This window comes from Mytilus californianus, unplaced genomic scaffold (assembly GCF_021869535.1).
Source record: "Mytilus californianus isolate M0D057914Y unplaced genomic scaffold, xbMytCali1.0.p SCAF_6, whole genome shotgun sequence".
NCBI classification, from domain to species: Eukaryota; Metazoa; Mollusca; class Bivalvia; order Mytilida; family Mytilidae; genus Mytilus; species Mytilus californianus.
This window is the reverse complement of record NW_026262712.1, coordinates 113,993,514-114,013,886: the sequence shown is the minus strand read 5'-3', so window position 1 is coordinate 114,013,886 and position 20,373 is coordinate 113,993,514. Positions and strand designations below refer to the sequence as shown.

General features: G+C 33.5%; 1 protein-coding gene across 1 annotated transcript in view; it reads left to right on the top strand.

Annotated features, from left to right (window-relative positions):
* LOC127706000 (uncharacterized) overlaps positions 1-20,373 on the top strand; it is a 74,600-nt gene that overhangs the window by 6,855 nt on the left and 47,372 nt on the right. Inside the window, exons 2-7 of the mRNA XM_052210396.1 lie at positions 1,473-1,564; positions 9,675-9,737; positions 10,675-10,730; positions 16,499-16,643; positions 17,216-17,369; positions 19,930-19,975. Coding sequence (XP_052066356.1) covers positions 1,473-1,564; positions 9,675-9,737; positions 10,675-10,730; positions 16,499-16,643; positions 17,216-17,369; positions 19,930-19,975 — 556 coding nt within the window. The remainder of the gene's footprint in view (positions 1-1,472; positions 1,565-9,674; positions 9,738-10,674; positions 10,731-16,498; positions 16,644-17,215; positions 17,370-19,929; positions 19,976-20,373) is intronic.

Genomic DNA, 20,373 nt, shown 5'->3' with positions numbered 1-20,373 from the left:
GTCTGTAATATTGTCATTTGTTGTCATCTATTGGGTTAATCACATCACATACTAATGTGTCAGTTCTACGTCTGTAATATTGTCATTTGTTGTCATCTATTGGGTTAATCACACCACATACTAATGTGTCAGTTCTACCTCTGTAATAATGTCATTTTTTGTCATCTATTGGGTTAATCACACCACATACTAATGTGTCAGTTCTACGTCTGTAATATTGTCATTTGTTGTCATCTATTGGGTTAATCACACCACATACTAATGTGTCTGTTCTACGTCTGTTATATTGTCATTTGTTGTCATCTATTGGGTTAATCACACCACATACTAATGTGAATGTTCTACGTCTGTTATATTGTCATTTGTTGTCATCTATTGGGTTAATCACACCACATACTAATGTGTCTGTTCTACATCTGTAATATTGTCATTTGTTATCATCTATTGGGTTAATCACACCACATACTAATGTGTCTGTTCTACGTCTGTAATATTGTCATTTGTTGTTGTTTTTGTCCCTTTAACATGTTCAACAATTTTATGCTGATAAGAGATCTTATAAAGTCTCTGTTGAATTCTTATATAGTCACTTTTTAATTAACTACTTGCAGTATATGTCATTGGAACCTATTAAAGCTCTGTATATGTATGGACTTAAACCAGGGAAGTGCAAGACAAAAGTCAATATATTAATTGCTATTTTGTGTATATTTCTTATTGAAGAAATCAGCATATAGTGTCAATAGTTTTCATTAGAGGTGTGGACACCCACTAAAAGAAAGGGAAAAAAAATTGTAATAAAGTTAAAATTAAGAGTAACAGACAATTTTGTTTCCAAATGAGGACCTCTAATTCTTAATTCAAAGGAGTGACTCCCCACTTAATCCTGGATCTGCTTCTGAATACCTGGGACAAGTCTGAAAATCAGTTTGGGTCAATAACCTACTTGGAAAGTAAATTGCCATTAGAAATGTACTCATGTGGGGACATTAGCTACTCTGTATTGCTGCTGTGGTAACAGTTTTATTCATGCTTATTATCTAATAATACTTTTAAATTACTTTTATGTGGAAAATATCTCTCAAATTACAAATAAAACATTTTTTTTCAAATTTGTAGATTTAATGTATAGAGCTATTTTCAAGGAAACTTTGAACAAAATAAGAAGATTAAAGTGTTACAAAATTAAAATCCTTAATTTTATTGCGCCTCATCATTTTTATGCCCCCGTCGTCTCCGGAGGGGGCATTAAGTGTTCCTGTATGTAAGTCCCAAAATTCCGTTCTCTAACTTAAGTTTGCCTCAACCAAATGTTATGAAACTTATACACAATGCTTATTACCACAAAACACAGATCAAGTTCAAATTTGGATGGCATCACTTTTACCGTTCTCGAGTTTTGCCCCTTTATAGCGTTACATATACAAGTGGACACCTTCTCCATTTATTTATTTACATTTGAATACTTTCAGGATAAACAATCAGCCAGATATGGAAGACAGATGAGTCGAGACTTGAAAGATTTTTTTAGAAGTGTTAGACTCGGTGATGTTAGTTCTATCAGGTAACTTGGATCAAAACACACTGAATTTCTGTTATTGTCCATTTGACCTCTATATATATTTGCAGAAAAAAATTCTTTAAAATCCATTTTTATACAACCGCAAAAAAATTTTGTGGTCGTATATTGGTATGACATTTTAGTCGTCGTCGTCGTCCGGCGTCGTCCTCCGAAGACACATTTGTTTTCGCACTCTAACTTTAGTTTAAGTGAATGGATCTCTATGAAATTTTACCATAAGGTTCAATACCACAAAAGGAAGGTGGGGATTGATTTTGGGGGTTATGGTACCAACAGTTAATGGAATTAGGGGCCAAAAAGGGGCCAAAAATAAGCATTTTTGTAACTTCCAGACATAACTTGTGTGTTAGTGTATGGATCTCTCTGACATTGTACCACAAGGTTCCATATCACAAAGGGAATGCTGGGATTGATTTTGGGGGTAATTGCCTCCAAATTTTAGGAATTAGGGGCCAAAAAGGGCCAAAAAACAAGCATTTTTCTAGTTTCATGACAATAACTTGTGTGTAAGTGTATGGATCTCTCTGACATTGTACCACAAGGTTCCATATTACAAAGGGAATGCTGGGATTGATTTTGGGGGTAATTGCCTCCAAATTTTAGGAATAAGGGGCCAAAAAGGGGCAAAAAAACAAGCATTTTTCTAGTTTCATGACAATAACTTGTGTGTAAGTGTATGGATCTTTATGAAATTGTACTGCAAGGTTCCATATCACAAAGGGAAAGCTGGAATTGATTTTTGGGTTAACTGCCCACAACGTTTAGGAATAAGGGGCCAAAAGTAAGCATTTTTCTAGTTTCCAGACAATAACTTGTGTTCAAGTGTATGGATCTCTCTGAAATTGTACTGCAAGGTACCATACCACAAAGGGAATGCTGGGATTGATTTTGGGGGTAATTCCCTAGAAATTTGAGGAATTAGGGGCCATAAAGGGGAAAAAAAACAAGCATTTTTCTAGTTTCAGGACAATAACTTGTGTGTATTAGTGTAATGATCTTTATGAAATTGTACTGCAAGGTTCCATATCACAAAGAGAAAGCTGGGTTTGAGTTTGGGGGTAACTGCCCTAAATGTTTAGGAATTTGGGGCCAAAAAGGGGCCAAAAAACAAGCATTTTTCTAGTTTCCAGACAATAACTTGTGTTCAAGTGTATGGATCTCTCTGAAATTGTACAGTCATACATGTGAACCTCCCGACGGGATTACAATAATCCCGTTTTCAGGGGTCTCCTCCCGACCTCCCGTAGAAGACAAAAAATCCCGTGTATGAAATATTTCATGAATGAAAAATTTCAGCCCAACATATCTGGTGTAACTGACATTACTGAAGTTATATTTTACCTGTAAATCAATTAACATGCATAATTATATGGCTTCACTTGTCACCTTGGGTGTCAAACATACTGGTAATCAACGATTTTTACCTCAGGCTAACTGCCGTTGTGTAATAAAACTTTGTTTATTTAAAATGAATTTTGGGTTACTTCCCTTGATTTATCCTGTTTTAAGTTACTTTCCTTTAAATAATGTAAATTTTTAAAAGAATATAAATAAAATATAAATTGAACAAATAATCATAAAAGGATGGTAATTAAGTCTTTTAAATGTCTTAGGACAAATAAAAAAATAATAATTTGAAAATTATTTGAGGGTTCTATACTTCCTTTCAAGGCTTAAATTGAAATTAATATAATAACTATGACCCATGATTAAAGTTTGAATGAGTTACTTATCATACATTAAAAATCTACTTGCATAAAGATAAAAATAAATGATCTACTTGCAGATAGATAAGCAAATGTTCTGATTGCAATGAATAATGGTATAAAAGATATGACCTAAAAAATTTAAAGAACATACTAAAAAAGAAGAATGTTAGATTGAACAAGTTGAAAATTTAAAAAGATAGAGAAAATCTATAAGTACAAGGGTACTATAAACATAATACATTCTGATGGAAAGTTGAAGAAAACACACTTTAACAGACAATTTCTACAGCACACGGTTACATTTACGACAGAATTTATGTCGATTAAAAACCTCCTGATCTGAGTCCTAATCTCCCAAACTCCTGATCTTAGTTTCACAGTCCATCACATGTATGTGTACTGCAAGGTACCATACCACAAAGGGAAGGCTGAGATTGAGTTTGGGGGTGATGAATCATAAGGGGGTTCAAAAAATTTGGGGGGGGGGGTTTCCTTTTTTATACGACCGCAAAAAAATTTTTGTGGTCGTATATTGGTATGACGTTGGCGTCGTCGTCGTCGTCGTCGTCCGGCGTCGTCCGAAGACACATTGGTTTTCGCACTCTAACTTTAGTTTAAGTGAATGGATCTCTATGAAATTTTACCACAAGGTTCAATACCACAAAAGGAAGGTTGGGATTGATTTTAAGGGTTATGGTACCAACAGTAAAGGAATTAGGGGCCAAAAAGGGGCCAAAAATAAGCATTTTTGTAACTTCCAGACATAACTTGTGTGTTAGTGTATGGATCTCTCTGACATTGTACCACAAGGTTCCATATCACAAAAGGAATACTGGGATTGATTTTGAGGGTAATTGCCTTAAAATTTTAGGAATTAGGGGCCAAAAAAGGGGCAAAAAACAAGCATTTTTCTAGTTTCATGACAATAACTTGTGTGTAAGTGTATGGATCTTTCTGAAATTGTACTACAAGGTTCCATATTACAAAGGGAAAGTTGGAATTGAGTTTGGGGGTAATTGCCGAAACGTTTAGGAATTGGGGGCGAAAAAGGGGCCAAAAATAAGCATTTTTCTAGTTTCCAGACAATAACTTGTGTTCAAGTGTATGGATCTCTCTGAAATTGTACTGCAAGGTACCATACCACAAAGGGAAGGCTGGGATTGATGATGGGGGTAATTTCCTCAATATTTTAGAAATTAGGGGCCAAAAAGGGGCAAAAAACAAGCATTTTTCTAGTTTCAGGACAATAACTTGTGTGTAAGTGTATGGATCTTTCTGAAATTGTACTACAAGGTTCCATATCACAAAGGGAAAGCTGGGTTTGAGTTTGGGGGTAATTGCCCTAAACGTTTAGGAATTTGGGGCCAAAAAGGGGCCAAAAATAAGCATTTCTTAGTTTCCAGACAATAACTTGTGTTCAAGTGTATGGATCTCTCTGAAATTGTACTGCACGGTACCATACCACAAAGGGAAGGCTGGGATTGAGTTTGGGGGTGATGAATCATAAGGGGGTTCAAAAAATTTGTGGGGGGGGGGGGATTTTTTTTTTTTTCTTTTTTTTTCTTTTTTTCCTTTTTTTTTCTTCTAAAATTTTCCATTTTAAGTTGGTTATTTCTGATTTATATTTAAAAGCAAATAATAATGATATGGTAGGAGATACACACCAAACAGGATGTGTAAATTATTATATAATAAGTATTGTGCAATAGCAAGAAATTTTCAATTGCACAGTATTGCACAATAGCAAGAAATCTTCAATTGCACAGTATTGCGCAATAGCAAGAAATCTTCAATTGCACAGTATTGCGCAATAGCAAGAAATATCCAATAGCACAATATTGCGCAATAGCAAGAAATTGTCCAATGTACAGTAATGCACAATAGCAAGAAATATTTAATTGCACAGTATTGTGCAAAAGAAGAGTCTTCGTATAAATTGCTTATTTCTTGACCAATTTCAATGGGGTTTTATTCTTGAATTCTTGGGGTTCTTTAATATGCTGTATCTAACCGTGTATTTAGTTTTTAAATTTTGGGCCCCGTTTTTAAATTGGTCCACATTGAGGTCCAAAGGGTCCAAAATTAAACTTTGTTTGATTTCATCAAAAATTGAATTATTGGGGTTCTTTGATATGCCGAATCTAACCGTGTATTTAGATTCTTAATTTTTGGTTCCGTTTTCAAATTGGTCTACATTAAGGTCCAAAGGGTCCAAAATTAAACTTAGTTTGATTTTAACAAAAATTGAATTCTTAGGGTTCTTTGATATGCTGAATCTAAACATGTATTTAGATTTTTGATTATGGGCCCAGTTTTCAAGTTTGTCCAAATCGGGGTCCAAAATTAAACTTTGTTTGATTTCAACAAAAATTGAATATATGGGGTTCTTTGATATGCTGATTCTAACCATGTATTTAGATTTTTGATTTTTGGGCCCCGTTATCAACTTTGTCCACATTGAGGTCAAAAGGGTCCAAAATTAAACTTTGTTTGATTTCATCAAAAATTGAATTCTTGGGGTTCTTTGATATGCTGAATCTAACCATGTATTTAGATTTTGGATATTGGACAATAATAGGTGAATGTCCAATTTAAAATTTTTAAGTTCTTAGACCACATTCATTCTGTGTCAGAAACCTATGCTGTGTCAAATATTTAATCACAATCCAAATGCAAAGCTGTATCAAGCTTGAATGTTGTGTCCATACTTGCCCCAACTGTTCAGGGTTCGACCTCTGCGGTCGTATCAAGCTGCGCCCTGCGGAGCATTTTATTTTCTTTAAAATTTTCCATTTCAAATTCGTTATTTCTGATTTATATATAAAAGCAAATAATAATGATATGGTTTGAATAGATAAATTAAAAAATTTTAAGTTCTAAGACCACATTTATTCTGTGTCAGAAACCTATGCAAGGCGCGTAGCTGCCTTTACGCAAAAAATCATTTGCTTGCACATTTTTTTCACAAACAAAATAATTCTGAAATTGAATTACGAATGAGTAGGAAGACAGGTCAACCGGGCTAACTATCCAGCTGACACTCCAAGTCAGTATTGGAAGCGAGCCTTGTATTTCTCCTTTCTTGACTATTTCATTGAGGAACTCACAGGATGTTTACTGGATAACTCTGATCGTTTTCAAGGCCAGAACCTTATACCTGCAAGTTTGGAATCTTTGACAGCAGAGTGTATAGACAAACTATACGAAACATTTAGACACGACTTGACGGACAATCAAGAAACCTTCAACTCTGAGGTAAAGAGATGGCAGAGACGCTGGTCGGGTCCAGATGTTATAGAGTAGCCCAAATCTCTGATGTCGTCTCTAGCAGTGACTAAAAAGGAACTATATCCTTCAATAGTTTGCAATCGTGTCAATCCTAGTTACAATGCCAGTAACTACATCAACTTCTGAACGGTCATTTAGTGCATTACGGCGACTGAAAACTTATTTCCGTTCAACCATGGTATAGGACAGACTATCTTCCTTGGCGCTCATACATGTTCACAGAGAAATGAATATCGACACCGAGAGAGTTCTGCGATCATTTGCCTTGGCAAAAAATAGATATATGGACTTTGGATATTAACTATACTTTAAGTATTACATGCAGTATTAACATTTAATAATACAGGCTCAATACAATAACCTTGAAAACATCTTAGATTTATATCCCTCCCTTATAAGTCAAGACTTAAAAGTCGCCGTTTGATTTCGTATTCCCATTGTCCGTTCGTCCAAAAGACTATTAATTCACCTTGGGTATCTGTGTCCCAAGTGACCTTCTACCGTTGTGGTAGAAACCCCTCCTTTGAATCGTAAATGACCTTAGTGAGAAACGCGACGGTCGGGTGTCTTGCAAGAAGCAGGAGCTGCTTACCCTTCCGGAGCACTGGAGGTCGCCACATTTTTTTTTCGGGGTTCATGTTTTTTATTTGTAATTATTTATTTAGTTTTCAATATTGAATGTTTTTGTTTGTTCTTTTGTGTCTTATCTGTTCCCGGGTTGGTCATGTGTCCATTGATTGCCCTTCTATTGATAAACGCTACGGTTGACTTGTCGACTGATCTTCCCGTTTTATAAAACTTATTTTATATTTGAAAACAACCATGTTAATAAGGAGTAATGTGAATTTCATAAGCATGGCATACCTGGAAAATGACCGAAAATAAAAAATTTCTGCATAAAAAGGTCCCAAAAAATTTTTCGCCTCGCTCTGCTCGGCGATACAATACTTATGCTTGCACTTTATTTTAGGCCAGCTACGCCCCTGTATGCTGTGTCAAATATTTAATTACAATCCAAATTCAGTGCTGTATCAAGCTTGAATGTTGTGTCCATACTTGCCCCAACTGTTCAGGGTTCGACCTCTGCGGTCGTATCAAGCTGCGCCCCAGCGGAGCATTTTATTTCAAATTAATATTTTTTTCCTTGATTTATGTTGATAAATGATATATACGAAATCTGACTATTAATATCATAAGTTTTGGTGTATAATTAAAAAAGTTTCTCATTAGGTCTCTATGTTAATTTTATTTTTTTGAAGTGTTAATTACCTGATTGAGTAAGTGTAAAATGAAGAAGAAAAAATTCATTATTTACTAAATCCATCAACGCCTTTACAAACAAATAAGTTAGGATCCTTCTTGAAAAAGTCATTAGAACTGAGGGCAGGGGACTCTTAACAGCTTGTTTGTTTTGTAAATTTTGATGCTGTTTTTATTGTGTTTGTTTGATATGTATGTATATATGTTTATTGTGTTAATACATGTTGGTCACAAACTGTAAAGTTTGTACGACAATAAAACATTTGATTTGATTTGATTTGAATTGTAAAAAGTGTAACAGCCTTCCAATCAAATCAAAAACAAAATACATGTGCTTTGTCAAATTGAAAAAAAGTAAAATAACAAAGAAACCAAACTTCAAAAAGGAAAGTCCCCCATCAAATGAATTTGAGTGATTGTTTCTTTGTACCATGTGACTTTACCTATCAACGGTCTAATCTATACAAAAAAAGAGAAACGAGAAACACTTATGAACCACACCAACAAACGACAACCACTGAAACAGGTTCCTGACTTAGGAAGCCAACACATAAATGGCTAATAAGTGACATAAGGATATTTCTGGTGCAAAATGTTGAAGGAAGTCATAAACATAGAAAAGAAAAGTTGTAGTGAGTAATTTGTTTAGAAAATGATATAATATATATTTAAAAACAATGCTATCAGTTTTGTTTGCACATAAAAGTAGTTTTTGTTGTATTTGAGCAATTTAAATCATCAAAGCTGGAAAAATAAACCAAACAATTTTTACAATATTTAACATTTAACAGTAAGAAACATATATTAAAATGTATTGTAAAATATCTGCTGCAACTCATATATGAAGCTTTTTAATGGAGATAATTGAATGAGCATACAAAAAAGAAATGCCTGATAGCCAATTAAGAACAATAACAGTTATTTCCTTTGAATATATATATATATATATATATATATATATATATATATATATATATATATAATTTTTATGAAGATTGATTGATTGCTGGTTGCTTAACATCCAGTGGCAAATATTTCATGCATATTCAGGATGATTTTTTATGCAGAAGAGTTACCTTATCCTGTTTATTAGTCACATATATCATGTTTTTGTCGTATTTTATTTAAATCTAGATTGCTGCTTAATCATGTTAATATTAAATCAATATACTGTGGATTCATTTATCGTGTTTATTTTCACGGCTACCAATTTTTTGTGGATTGAGGAAAAATTGTATGTTGTATTTTCGTAGGTATTTGATTTCGTAGTTTTACCAAATTTTGCATATAAACTGGTGCATGTTGGTGATTATTATGATTCATGGGTCACTGATACCATTGAAATCCATAAAAATTAGTATCCCACTTATAACAACTAATCCACAGTATTTATAACATAGGTGTTGTAGATCAACTTCAAAAACCCATTAGGCCATGATTTTCATTCATATTTTAGAAATTGAATATTTAATTGATAGGGCTTAATAAACAGATTTTCATTGACTTCAATATAAATCAGTATAATATCTGAATGGATATAGTGTTGGAATTGTCATAAGTCTTTCTGGAAAAGTTAAGGACCTTGTACAATATAAAATTGTAAAGTATTAAAATGATGATAGATGCATTGATTTACATAATGTATAAATATATATATCAATAAATATATTATGAAAGCAAATTTTTGTTCTTCCCTCAGCAGGATTCGATCATTTTCTAAACAAAGTACTCACTACAGCTTCTTTGACTAATCGTTTTACCCTTTTAAAAAGTGCAATATTTTTATGTATATTTTGTATAAATCCCTGAACTGAAGTTTGTTCCTATTTTTCCAGGCATTCCATAGAAGGCCAGGGCATCAATGTTAACACTACTGATGCTTGGGATAATACTCCATTGTAAGTATAACAGTTTCTAAAGTACCATTGTTTATTTATGTCAAATTTGATTGGATCTTTACAAAACTTTGATAAAGAAAAATACAGAATTTCCATAATTTCCTGATTTAATACTCCATTGTAAGTATTACAGATTCTATTTTACCATTGTTTGTATAAATATTTATTTCAAATTTTCCAGAAAATCGCCAAGATTGTGACAAAGAAAAATTCAGAATTTCCACAATTTCCCTAATTGAAAAGTAACGTGTGTTTAGACAATGTGTCATTAGTATTGTATTTGTATTTTGGTCGACACTAACCTTTTATATTAGAAAATTCCATTTCCTACTACCACCAAGACATGAAACAATAAAAGTACTACAAGTCTTGGAAGATTTTCAAATACAATCAATTGTATTTAAATAGTTCCTTAGCAAGGAAATAAAATTTATATGGTTTAATGAATATAATCTTCAATAACTTGTATTGGCAAAACCACTTGAAAAGGATAAAACTATAGAATGCCTTCATATTCCTCAATGTTCAAGTAAATTTCAGAGAAAATAATGGAATAAATTAGAGCTGTTCCAAAAATAATCAGGTGGGAGATTGGAGGCTGTCAGATAAATTAAATATGAGTGGTTGCATTTTCGTAAGAATTTTGCAAGAATTATATGTAAAATAAAAAGTTTTATTTCATGGGTGGTCAGAGTCTTAAAAAGTGCCTCCCAATCCCCCATGTTTTGTTTTGTTTGATAATATAAAATCATTAATCTTGCTAGAGGAATACATATGAAATAGATAGACATGATTGATTGTTAGTTGTTTAACATCCAGTGGTAAATATTCAATGTATATTTTGGATAATAGATGTACACCATACAATAATTGTAGGAAATTCAAGGAAATATACATAGCACTATATCCTGCTGAAAACTATACCTTTATTTAACAGGTACTTGGCTTGTTTGTGTGGACACCTGAGTGCTGTCAAATATCTGTTACAGAAAGGTAATCATGATGTCTGTTTTGTATGATTATATTTGTCACAAGTTTAAAAAAGATACCAAGGAGGCCATTAAAAACCATAAATTGACAAAAAAAAACAAAATGCTGTTACTGAAACCTAAAACAACCGATAGACAAAACTACAGTCCAAACACTGTACAGAAACTACAGTCCCAACACTGCACAGAAACTACAGTCCAAACACTGTACAGAAACTACAGTCCAAACACTGTACAGAAACTACAGTCCCAACACTGCACAGAAACTACAGTCCAAACACAACACAGAAACTACAGTCCAAACACAGCATTGAAACTACAGTCCAAACATAGCACAGAAACTACAGTCCAATCACTGCACAGAAACTACAGTCCAAACACTGCACAGGAACTACAGTCCAAACACTGCACAGAAACAACAGTCCAAACACAGCACAGAAACTACAGTCCAAACACTGCACAGAAACTTCAGTCCAAACACTGCACAGAAACAACAGTCCAAACACAGCACAGAAACTACAGTCCAAACACTGCACAGAAAGCTAAATATTGACCAAACAAGAACCTCACCAAAAACATGAAAGGGTTTGCAGATCCTGCTCCAATAGTGACACATGATGGGTTATTCTTGTAAAAATATGTTTATGAATAGCAAATTAGTTAGTCTCTTTTCTTTGTTGGCTAAACCTAAAAAATCACAAAATTCAAAGACCCTTGGAACATGTACATTTTCTAACCCTAGAACTTGACAGAATGGTACAAGCATTGAAAAATACAACATTATATAAATGACATATAGCTGAGAGGGTGATAGAGCAGATTGTTTCCCCTAGAAAACATTGTCAACTGAGGCGAAGCCAAGGTTGACAATGTCTTTTCGAGGGGTAACAATCTGCTCTATCACCCTCTCAGATATGTGTTATTTAATTTATCATACTGAATGTTCTGTTATGACTGTATATTAAATTTCAAATTCAAAGTAATAAACTATGACGTCTTGTACATAACAATCATCCGTATTTATTAAAGCGCACACTTGAGCAAGCGTCTCCGTGAAGGGTAATAGAGTATTTGCCATGGGATAGAGTAAATTGTCTCCCTTGCATTAACCAATCAAAATCTGGCATTTTGACATGAAGTATAATAATAAAAAATAGATTAGCACAAAACACAACATTAAAAAATAGATTAGCACAAAATACAACACTGAAAATTAAAGCAAAGCAATCCAAAAGCAGGGGTGAACTCAGGTGTTCCAAACAGGTGAGCAGCTCCTAATCCACTAGTGGCACCTGTTGTGTTTCTCATTAGAAGACATTTTGGTAATATTTACTGTTCGAAAGGCTTCATCTTTATCATTGGGAAGGTTCCATTGCAATTTTGTTATTACAGAAACACCAATGGTTGTTTTAGAAGTTAAAGGCACCAAGTGAGAACATATAGATTCATCATCCATTTTTATTTGTGGGAAATTAATTTTGTGGATTCTTCAGAAAAAGGTGACCCACAAATATGTTAAAAATTGTAAATTACCTATAGGTTTGTCAAAACAATGAAAAGTTCTCTACGAAAATACAAATTTTCCACAAACCATAAATAAATGAATCCACAGTATTAACATATGAGCTGCGTTGGATCGAAATTGACCTTATGCAAGTGCATGTATACATGTACATGTTTAAGACTTTGATTGATTTTGGAACATTCAAATACGAAATAAAAGATGAATTTTTATCTGTTTTGTAGGGTTCTTATAACAATTCAATTTTCAAACAGTTACAGACTTTCCATAGTGATTTTTTCTATTCGAAATAAGTTAACAGATGTATTGATATTCATTTGCATAAGGTCGATTACTATCCGACACAGCTCATATATTTAATTTCGTGGATTTGTTAAAGTCTGTACACAATCCTTTAAAAAATGTGTATTTCTTGGACCCTATAAATTGTGGCTGACCTATATATATATATATATATATATATATATATATATATATATAGATCAAAAATTTGCTTCCACAAATTTGAAGATTTAGCATTGTTGTCCTGATATTTAGAGTAATTATGTATACCGGTATATAGATCTATATATATATTGAAGATCTAACGTTGTTGGGCTAAATTTGAGAGGAGTTATATATATATATATATATTATGGTGTTAGCCCTGTATAACTACGTGTTATCCGATGGAGAATGTATGTCATAAAGTTGTCACATGTTTAGACGTGTATAATAAAATTAAAATTTGATGTGGCGGCATGGTAATTTACATTATCATCCTTTAAGACAGACAAAATATCTGATCTGAAAGGTACACCATCTACTTGCCACTATACATCATGTACTGTGTTACAACCCTAGATAAAGCCAACGAGGAAAGGCATTACATCAACCACCGAAAGCTATATTTTTATGTAGCCTAGGTGGTCGAGTGGTCTAGGGCGCTGGACACGGTGCAGGCGGTGTTGCCACGGTGTCACAGAAGCAAGGGTTCGAATCCCGCTGAGTGACGCAAATTTGAAGATCTAACATTGTTGGGCTAAATTTGAGACGAGTTATGTATATATATCATATTTACAGATCTGTATTGCAAGCCCCCAGACAAACATCAATATCTTTCTCCTTTGAGTTGTCAACCTAAACATTGCACCAAGAGCATTCCATAGCCAGGCCATACGAATAAAATGGATTTGCTCCACGAATGATACTGCAAGAAGGCGACTAAAAGAACTTCGCGGTCACCTAAAAAATCAGGGCTACAGAAGAAAAGACATGGATAAAGGTTTCTCTCGTGCTAACAACATCAGCCAAGATGAACTTTTACAATATAAGGACAAAAAGGTCAACAAAAGAGTGCCATTTGTGCTGACTTACCATCCCAAATTTGACAAGTTATCACACCTTATCTGCGAAAATTGGAAAGAAATCGAAAAACATCCTAAACTATCCAAGATCTTTCCTGAGCCACCGGTACTGGCTTTCCGTAGGCCCAAAAGCCTAAAAAGACTTGCTGGTGAGAGCTGATTTATCCTCTAAATCAGGCTCTTCGTCTGTGGGCTCTTGTAAGGGATGCTGAAACAAACGATGTCTGACTTGCAAGCAAATACTGAAAACCCAGGCTTTTAACAGTCACTTCACTGGTACGGAACACACCATATTTTGCAATGTTAATTGCAAGACTACAAATGATGTGTACCTTCTACAGTGTAAATGTGGTAAACAGTATGTTGGCTAGTCAGAACAGCCATTTCACAAAAGGCTGTTGGTATTACCCTCCTGTTTAAATGTTAGATATAATTATAACTAGGAATATGAGTTATATTTTACTTCTATAATATTGTAACAATAACTGAAATGAAGGTCTAGATGGGGGGTCCTTGATTTCTGAATTCTTTTAATTTTTAGGGGATTTTTCTTTATCTTTAAAAAGGATTCTTATTCTGTAGAATTCTCATGAACAAGATTTTACGTTTAAGATTTCTTTATTCTGTACGTCCTTCATTTCTATAATCAGTATTGCATAATTCTTTTATTATCCACAGTTATTAAGTCGCCAAAACGGAGTTTTGGGGACTTTATGTTTTTGTCCCGTTTCTTATTATTATTATGTCACCCGATCGACAATGTCGGGTGACATATTGCTTTTCCTCTGTTTCTTTTTCCCTATTATTATTATTTTTCTTCCACCTAATTTTGTCCGGCAGTTTTCTCAGAGGCAATGGAACCAATCTTCATGATTGTTGAGCATAATGAGGACCACCATCAGTGGAGTTGCAGTGAAACTTTGGAACTTTAAAATGGCCGCTGTTTCCATGGAAACAGCAAAAATGTGAAAAATATTTTTTTTGTTTTTGATGACTAATTTGAGAATGCCTAACCTAAAAATCATCAAATTTTTATACAACATAGGTATCCACTATATACAGGTTTTGGATGATTTTAAGAATCAACGGAACTACTGTATTGCCATGGAACTGGGGAAAGGTTTCTTATTATAACCCTATGGGAAAAACCTTAAAGTAGCATTTTCTCTCTTAAAATGGTAGGTCAAATCCATTGAAACTTTGATGGTTTGTTCCCTCCCATGTACCAATGTGGCATCTGTCATTACAATTTTGGGAATGGTCTTTGTTACCATGGAAACCAGCAAAAATGTCAAAAATTTCAAAATGCACCAAACTTAGTATAACTTTATATTAATGCTAACTGCCATGTATAGATAAGACTTTTGACTTTGGAATTTCCAAAATGGTCACTCTTGCCATGGAAACAGCAAAAATGTGAAAATTTCAAAATGCTCCAAATGTTCTGAAAATTTACAGAAAGATGTATTGCCATGCATATATGTGCATTCACTGTTTAAAATTTTTGAAATGGCTGCCACTTAGTGGCAATGGGGGGAAGGGTGACATCCGCTATTGCTTGCAATGGCAAATTTAGCTATTATTATTATTCTTCTTAACCCTAATTTGTCCGACCATTTCCTTCCAAGCCTTAAATGATGGAAACTTTATATTTGGTATGATGATGGGGTAGTATCCCTAGGGGTGCATTCACTATTTTTTATTTCAAATGGGGGTCAACTTGGCACTATTTGGGGGCCGGAACATGGGTGGGGTCATTTTTCGACTATTGATTCGCTACTGGTAGAACCTATAAGTTTTGTGTAATACAAGAGACCGATGTCCAGGTGTCCATTCCACATTTTTTATTTCAGCCCGGGGTCATCTTGGCATTATTTTAGGGGGTCAATTTTCATGGAACATTCTAGAACAATAGTCATGTGATTAGTCATGTGATAGTGTTGAATTATTCCTATGTACTTTTTATGTTATATAATGATAGATTATTACAGGTAGCACCATATGTAGCTGTAATTCGACTTTGGAATTTTTAAAATGGCCGCCGTTACCATGGAAACTGCAAAAATGTGAAATTTTTTAAAAATGCTTCAAATTTAATGAAATTTTACACAGTTGTTAAAAAGTGTATGTTGATTTGGAATTTGACTTTGGAATTTCCAAAATGGCCGTCGTTGCCATGGAAACAACAAAAATGCGAAAAATCTAGATTTGGTCCAATCTTTATGAAACTTAACAGTAATGTGACCTGTCATGTGTAGATGTGCCATCCGACTTTGGAATTTTCAAAATGGCTGCCGTTACCATGGAAACTGCAAAAATGTCAAAAAATTCAAAATGCTTCAAACTTAATGAAACTTTACACAAATGTTGACTGTCTTATGTAGATGTGGCATTTGACTTTGGAATTTCCAAAATGGCCACCGTAACCATGGAAACACGAATGCCTAAATTTGAAAATTGGTCCAATTTTTATGAAACTTGTAATGTCACCTGTCATGTGTAGATGTGCTATCCGACTTTGAAATTTCAAAATGGCTGCCGTTACAATGGAAACAGCAGAACAATGGTTGGGGGCCGTTTTGGCGACTTATGTGTTAGCATCCTAACACAGGATTACTTGTTCTTTATACATTATTCTCTATTCTGTAGACTTTTGCACACCATTATTCTCTATTCTTTATACTTCTGCACACCATTATTCTCTATTTCCTTATACTTTTGCACACCATTATCCACAGTTATTCTTTTTACTTAAATTTGCACACCATTATTCTCTATTCTTTATTTCCTTTTCCCTTTTCTCTATTTACTACATTAGTCTGCCATTATTCTCCATTCTGTAAACCCCATTCAGACTCTCTGAAATTTAATTTGCTTCAATGGATTTTTTTAATGTTTTTATAGGAGCTAGATATGACACCAACAGTGTAGATAGTCAAAGATGCTTTCTGTCTTCTTTGACTAACGACATCAGACAAGTTTTGAAGCAGTATGAATGTTCCTTAATTGTGGAAAGTACAGATCTGAAATATGTCGAGTATTTACAACAGTAAGACTTTAATTGATATTCTACTTACTTAACACAGCATAACAATGGAAACAGCTGTGGTTTACAGACAGTAATTCATCAGACATGATTTATTTTTCGTAGAACAAAAAAAAGATTAAATGATATCCGAGCTTATTAATAACAGGTAAATTTCCTCCATTTCCAAACATTAAACACCTAGTCATTAACTTATATTCAATTGTTTGAAGGGGCCTCCATGGTCAAGAGGTCTAAGTAGTTGAACTACTGTATTACTAGCCAGACAACACTGAGGTTGTGAGCTCGAATCCTACACACGGCATGTGCACTCGACTCCAATCTTAATTGACTAAGATTGTCAGTTTTCATCCCGAAGGTTGATGGTTCTCTCGAGGCACTCCGGCTTACTCCAATAAAAACTGACCGCCACGAAATAGCACAATAGTGTTGAAAGTGGTGTTAAACAATCAATCAATTGTTTGAGCAATGTAGAAAATTTAGTCATAAAAGTTTTAGCTAAGAACTTTCTCAAGTGACCAGCTCTCCTAAACTAAAATAAAAATGTTTAGTCATTTTTTGGTTTAATGTTTCAGGTTATATGAGAGACAACCAGGATATGACATTGAGCTTGAAATCCAAGGTCAACTATATTTAGCACATCGTTGTATTTTGTCTGTGAGGTGTAGATACTTTGCAGATCAGTTTCGAAATAATACCAATGGCAGGATAGCATTATCACATAAACTTGTAAGTAAAAATATGCAAGGAAAGATGTATCTCAAAACTTAAATAAAAAATCATATCTGATTTTAACTCTGCCTAGGTCTGATTAAGAAATAAATGATACAATATCTAAGAGTACTCACAATCACTGAAGGCAAATTGTGAAGTACTGGACATTTTGTTTATGATTTATTGGCTTTAATCGCTTTTATATCGACCATTGTACTTGTAAAAAAATTTCATATGACAAGGAAAAAAACTGTGTAAGAAAACAATGATGAATGACAATGCCTTATATACCGGTGCATTCCATTTTAAAGTGTTGGAAACAATATTTATCCAAAGAAGAAAATATAAACAATTCTAAAGACTGATTTGATGAGAAGGAGATAAACAAAATATAAAAAATCATTAAGACTGATTTGATGAGAAGGAGATAAACAAAACATAAACAATTGTAAAGACCGATTTGATGAGAAGGAGATAAACAAAACATAAACAATCGTAAAGACTGATTTGATGAGAAGGAGATAAACAAAATATAAACAATCATAAAGACTGATTTAATGAGAAGGAGATAAACAAAATATAAACAATCATTAAGACTGATTTGATGAGAAGGAGATAAACAAAATATAAACAATCATTAAGACTGATTTGATGAGAAGGAGATAAACAAATGAACAGATTTAGCTTTAAACACATTTCCCTTCTGTTTCTTATGATTTTATTGTATTTCGAGCTCTCCCTTTTTTATTTACATATCTTTTATAATATGGAAAAATCAGTATTACAAAATATTCCAAATATATCCAATCAAGTAACATCATGATGGGAATTCCACACATCGCTGTAATCACATAACTGAAGCGAGGATATTTTTTTCTAATTTTTGAAATCTTAAATTACGATTATAAAATTGTTATTATTATAAATGAAGTTGCTTCGTCAGTAGTGAGAGAGATAGATTCAAAGGACAGAACGTGTTAATGGTGATTAAATGTTCGTTGTGATGTACATCTTTTATAAAATTGCAATGTATGTTATGTCTCTTTTCATTATTGATCTTTGTGTAGATCTTTACTTTTTGTATCTTTTAAGCTTAATGGATTTGAATCAAAACTTTCTTGAAATATTAAGTTTATAAATTATATCTTCATTTTTTAAATTTTCAACTAAAATTTCCACCCTTGCAGACTTTGGCTTACATATCAAGCAGTTAGAACTAAAGCATTTAGAGCAAACTGTTAGGTGGAAACTATCAGCAGGCATGAGCAAAATCCATCTATCTTAAAATTTCAAGAAAAACTTGACAGCTATTTTGAAAAAGCTGTCAACTTATTAAAAAATCTATTAACCTGCTGAAAAGATTTGAGCAAAACTTTGTATAAATGTTCCTTGAAATATCCTGTTTATAAAATTTATCTGGTGTGGATTCACCTAAAACATGGCTTCTATTACTAAAAATAGAACATAGGCTCTTACTTTATTTTTATGGTCTCGCAACAAAGTTGTCGGGGCCATATAGTTTTACCCTTATCTGTCATTCTGTCATTCCGTCATTCCACAATGAACAGTTATACAGACTTTTTTTTCAAAACGCCATCACATATTGAGGTAATTTTTAGTATGTGAGTCTACTATGTGAGTTACAAATCGAGTTTACATTTGGTTCAGCTCCATTGATTTTTGCTGAAATTACAGGCGTTGGACTTTGAAAATTTCGTGAAAATAACAGTTATACAGATTTTCATTCTCCAATTTTGACTCCTAAAAATTGCTCCAAGCTGTTTTGCAAACAGGGCCATTCCTGTTGTTCAGACGCATCTAGTTTGGCTTATATTAAAAAAAAATGTAAGAGAATAAAAAAATCTGGCAGGGTTTAAAATGATGATTGTGTCAAGATCTACAAAACATTCCATTGAGTCTAAATGTCTAGTGACTACTTGAAGAGTTGTTGCTCCTAAAATGTGTTTCTTTACTGGCTTATATCTAAAACATTAAATAAGCTGAAATGACCGTTTTTATGCCCCATTTACGGGCATTATGTTTTTCGGTCTGTGTGTCCGTTCATTCCTTCATCCGTTCTTCTGTCTGTTTGTTCATCCGTCTGTCCTGCTTCAGGATTAAGTTCTAGGTCAAGGTAGTTTTTGATGAAGTTGAAGTCCAATCAATTTGAAACTTAGTACACATGTTCCCTATGATATGATCTTTCTAATTTTAATGCCAAATTAGAGTTTTGACCCCAATTTCACGGATGCCCCACTCGCACTATCATTTTCTATGGTCCACTGAACATAGAAAATGATAGTGCGAGTGGGGCATCCGTGTACTATGGACACATTCATGTTTTCTCCTCGGAGCCTCTAGATAGTTTCATATCATATTTTACATTAAATATGACTTTTGTTTGAGATATTTGAGAATTGTCATGCTGTGGCCTTTTATATATATACAGTATCTTTTTTGCTCATTGTTGATGGCCTTAGAATTTCCCATCCTTGTCCTTTAGTCATTAATGGATAGTTTAATTGGCAATCATAACACCTTTCCTTATTTTTATTTTAAAACATTTATTTTACAGATGTGTACTGATGTTTTTGGACCAATGCTTCGTTTTATTTATACAGGTAAGGATACTCTCGTCAACAAACATGACTGACAGAGTCTTTGAATAATACAGAAATAATTACGTAATATGTAAACAGTATCGTAAATTTATTTTGTTTTACTGGCCAACTTTAGAGGATTGAATAATTGAAGTAAATAATTTGAATAATTCTAACAAAAAAGAAATTGATATATAACATTAACGATACCAATTTTTCTGCACCAGATGTACATTTTGACAATTAATGTCTCTTCGGTCATGATAGAAGTCAAAAAAATTGAAAAGTTCAAAATCTAATACAAATTTCGAAAAGCTGATCAGACCAAAAGTGACCAAAAAAAGAAAGCCAATCCAGGACAAGGAATCAGAGCTATGTACAGGGTTTCTGCTAGTGGTCACCATTTTCGCATTTTGCTT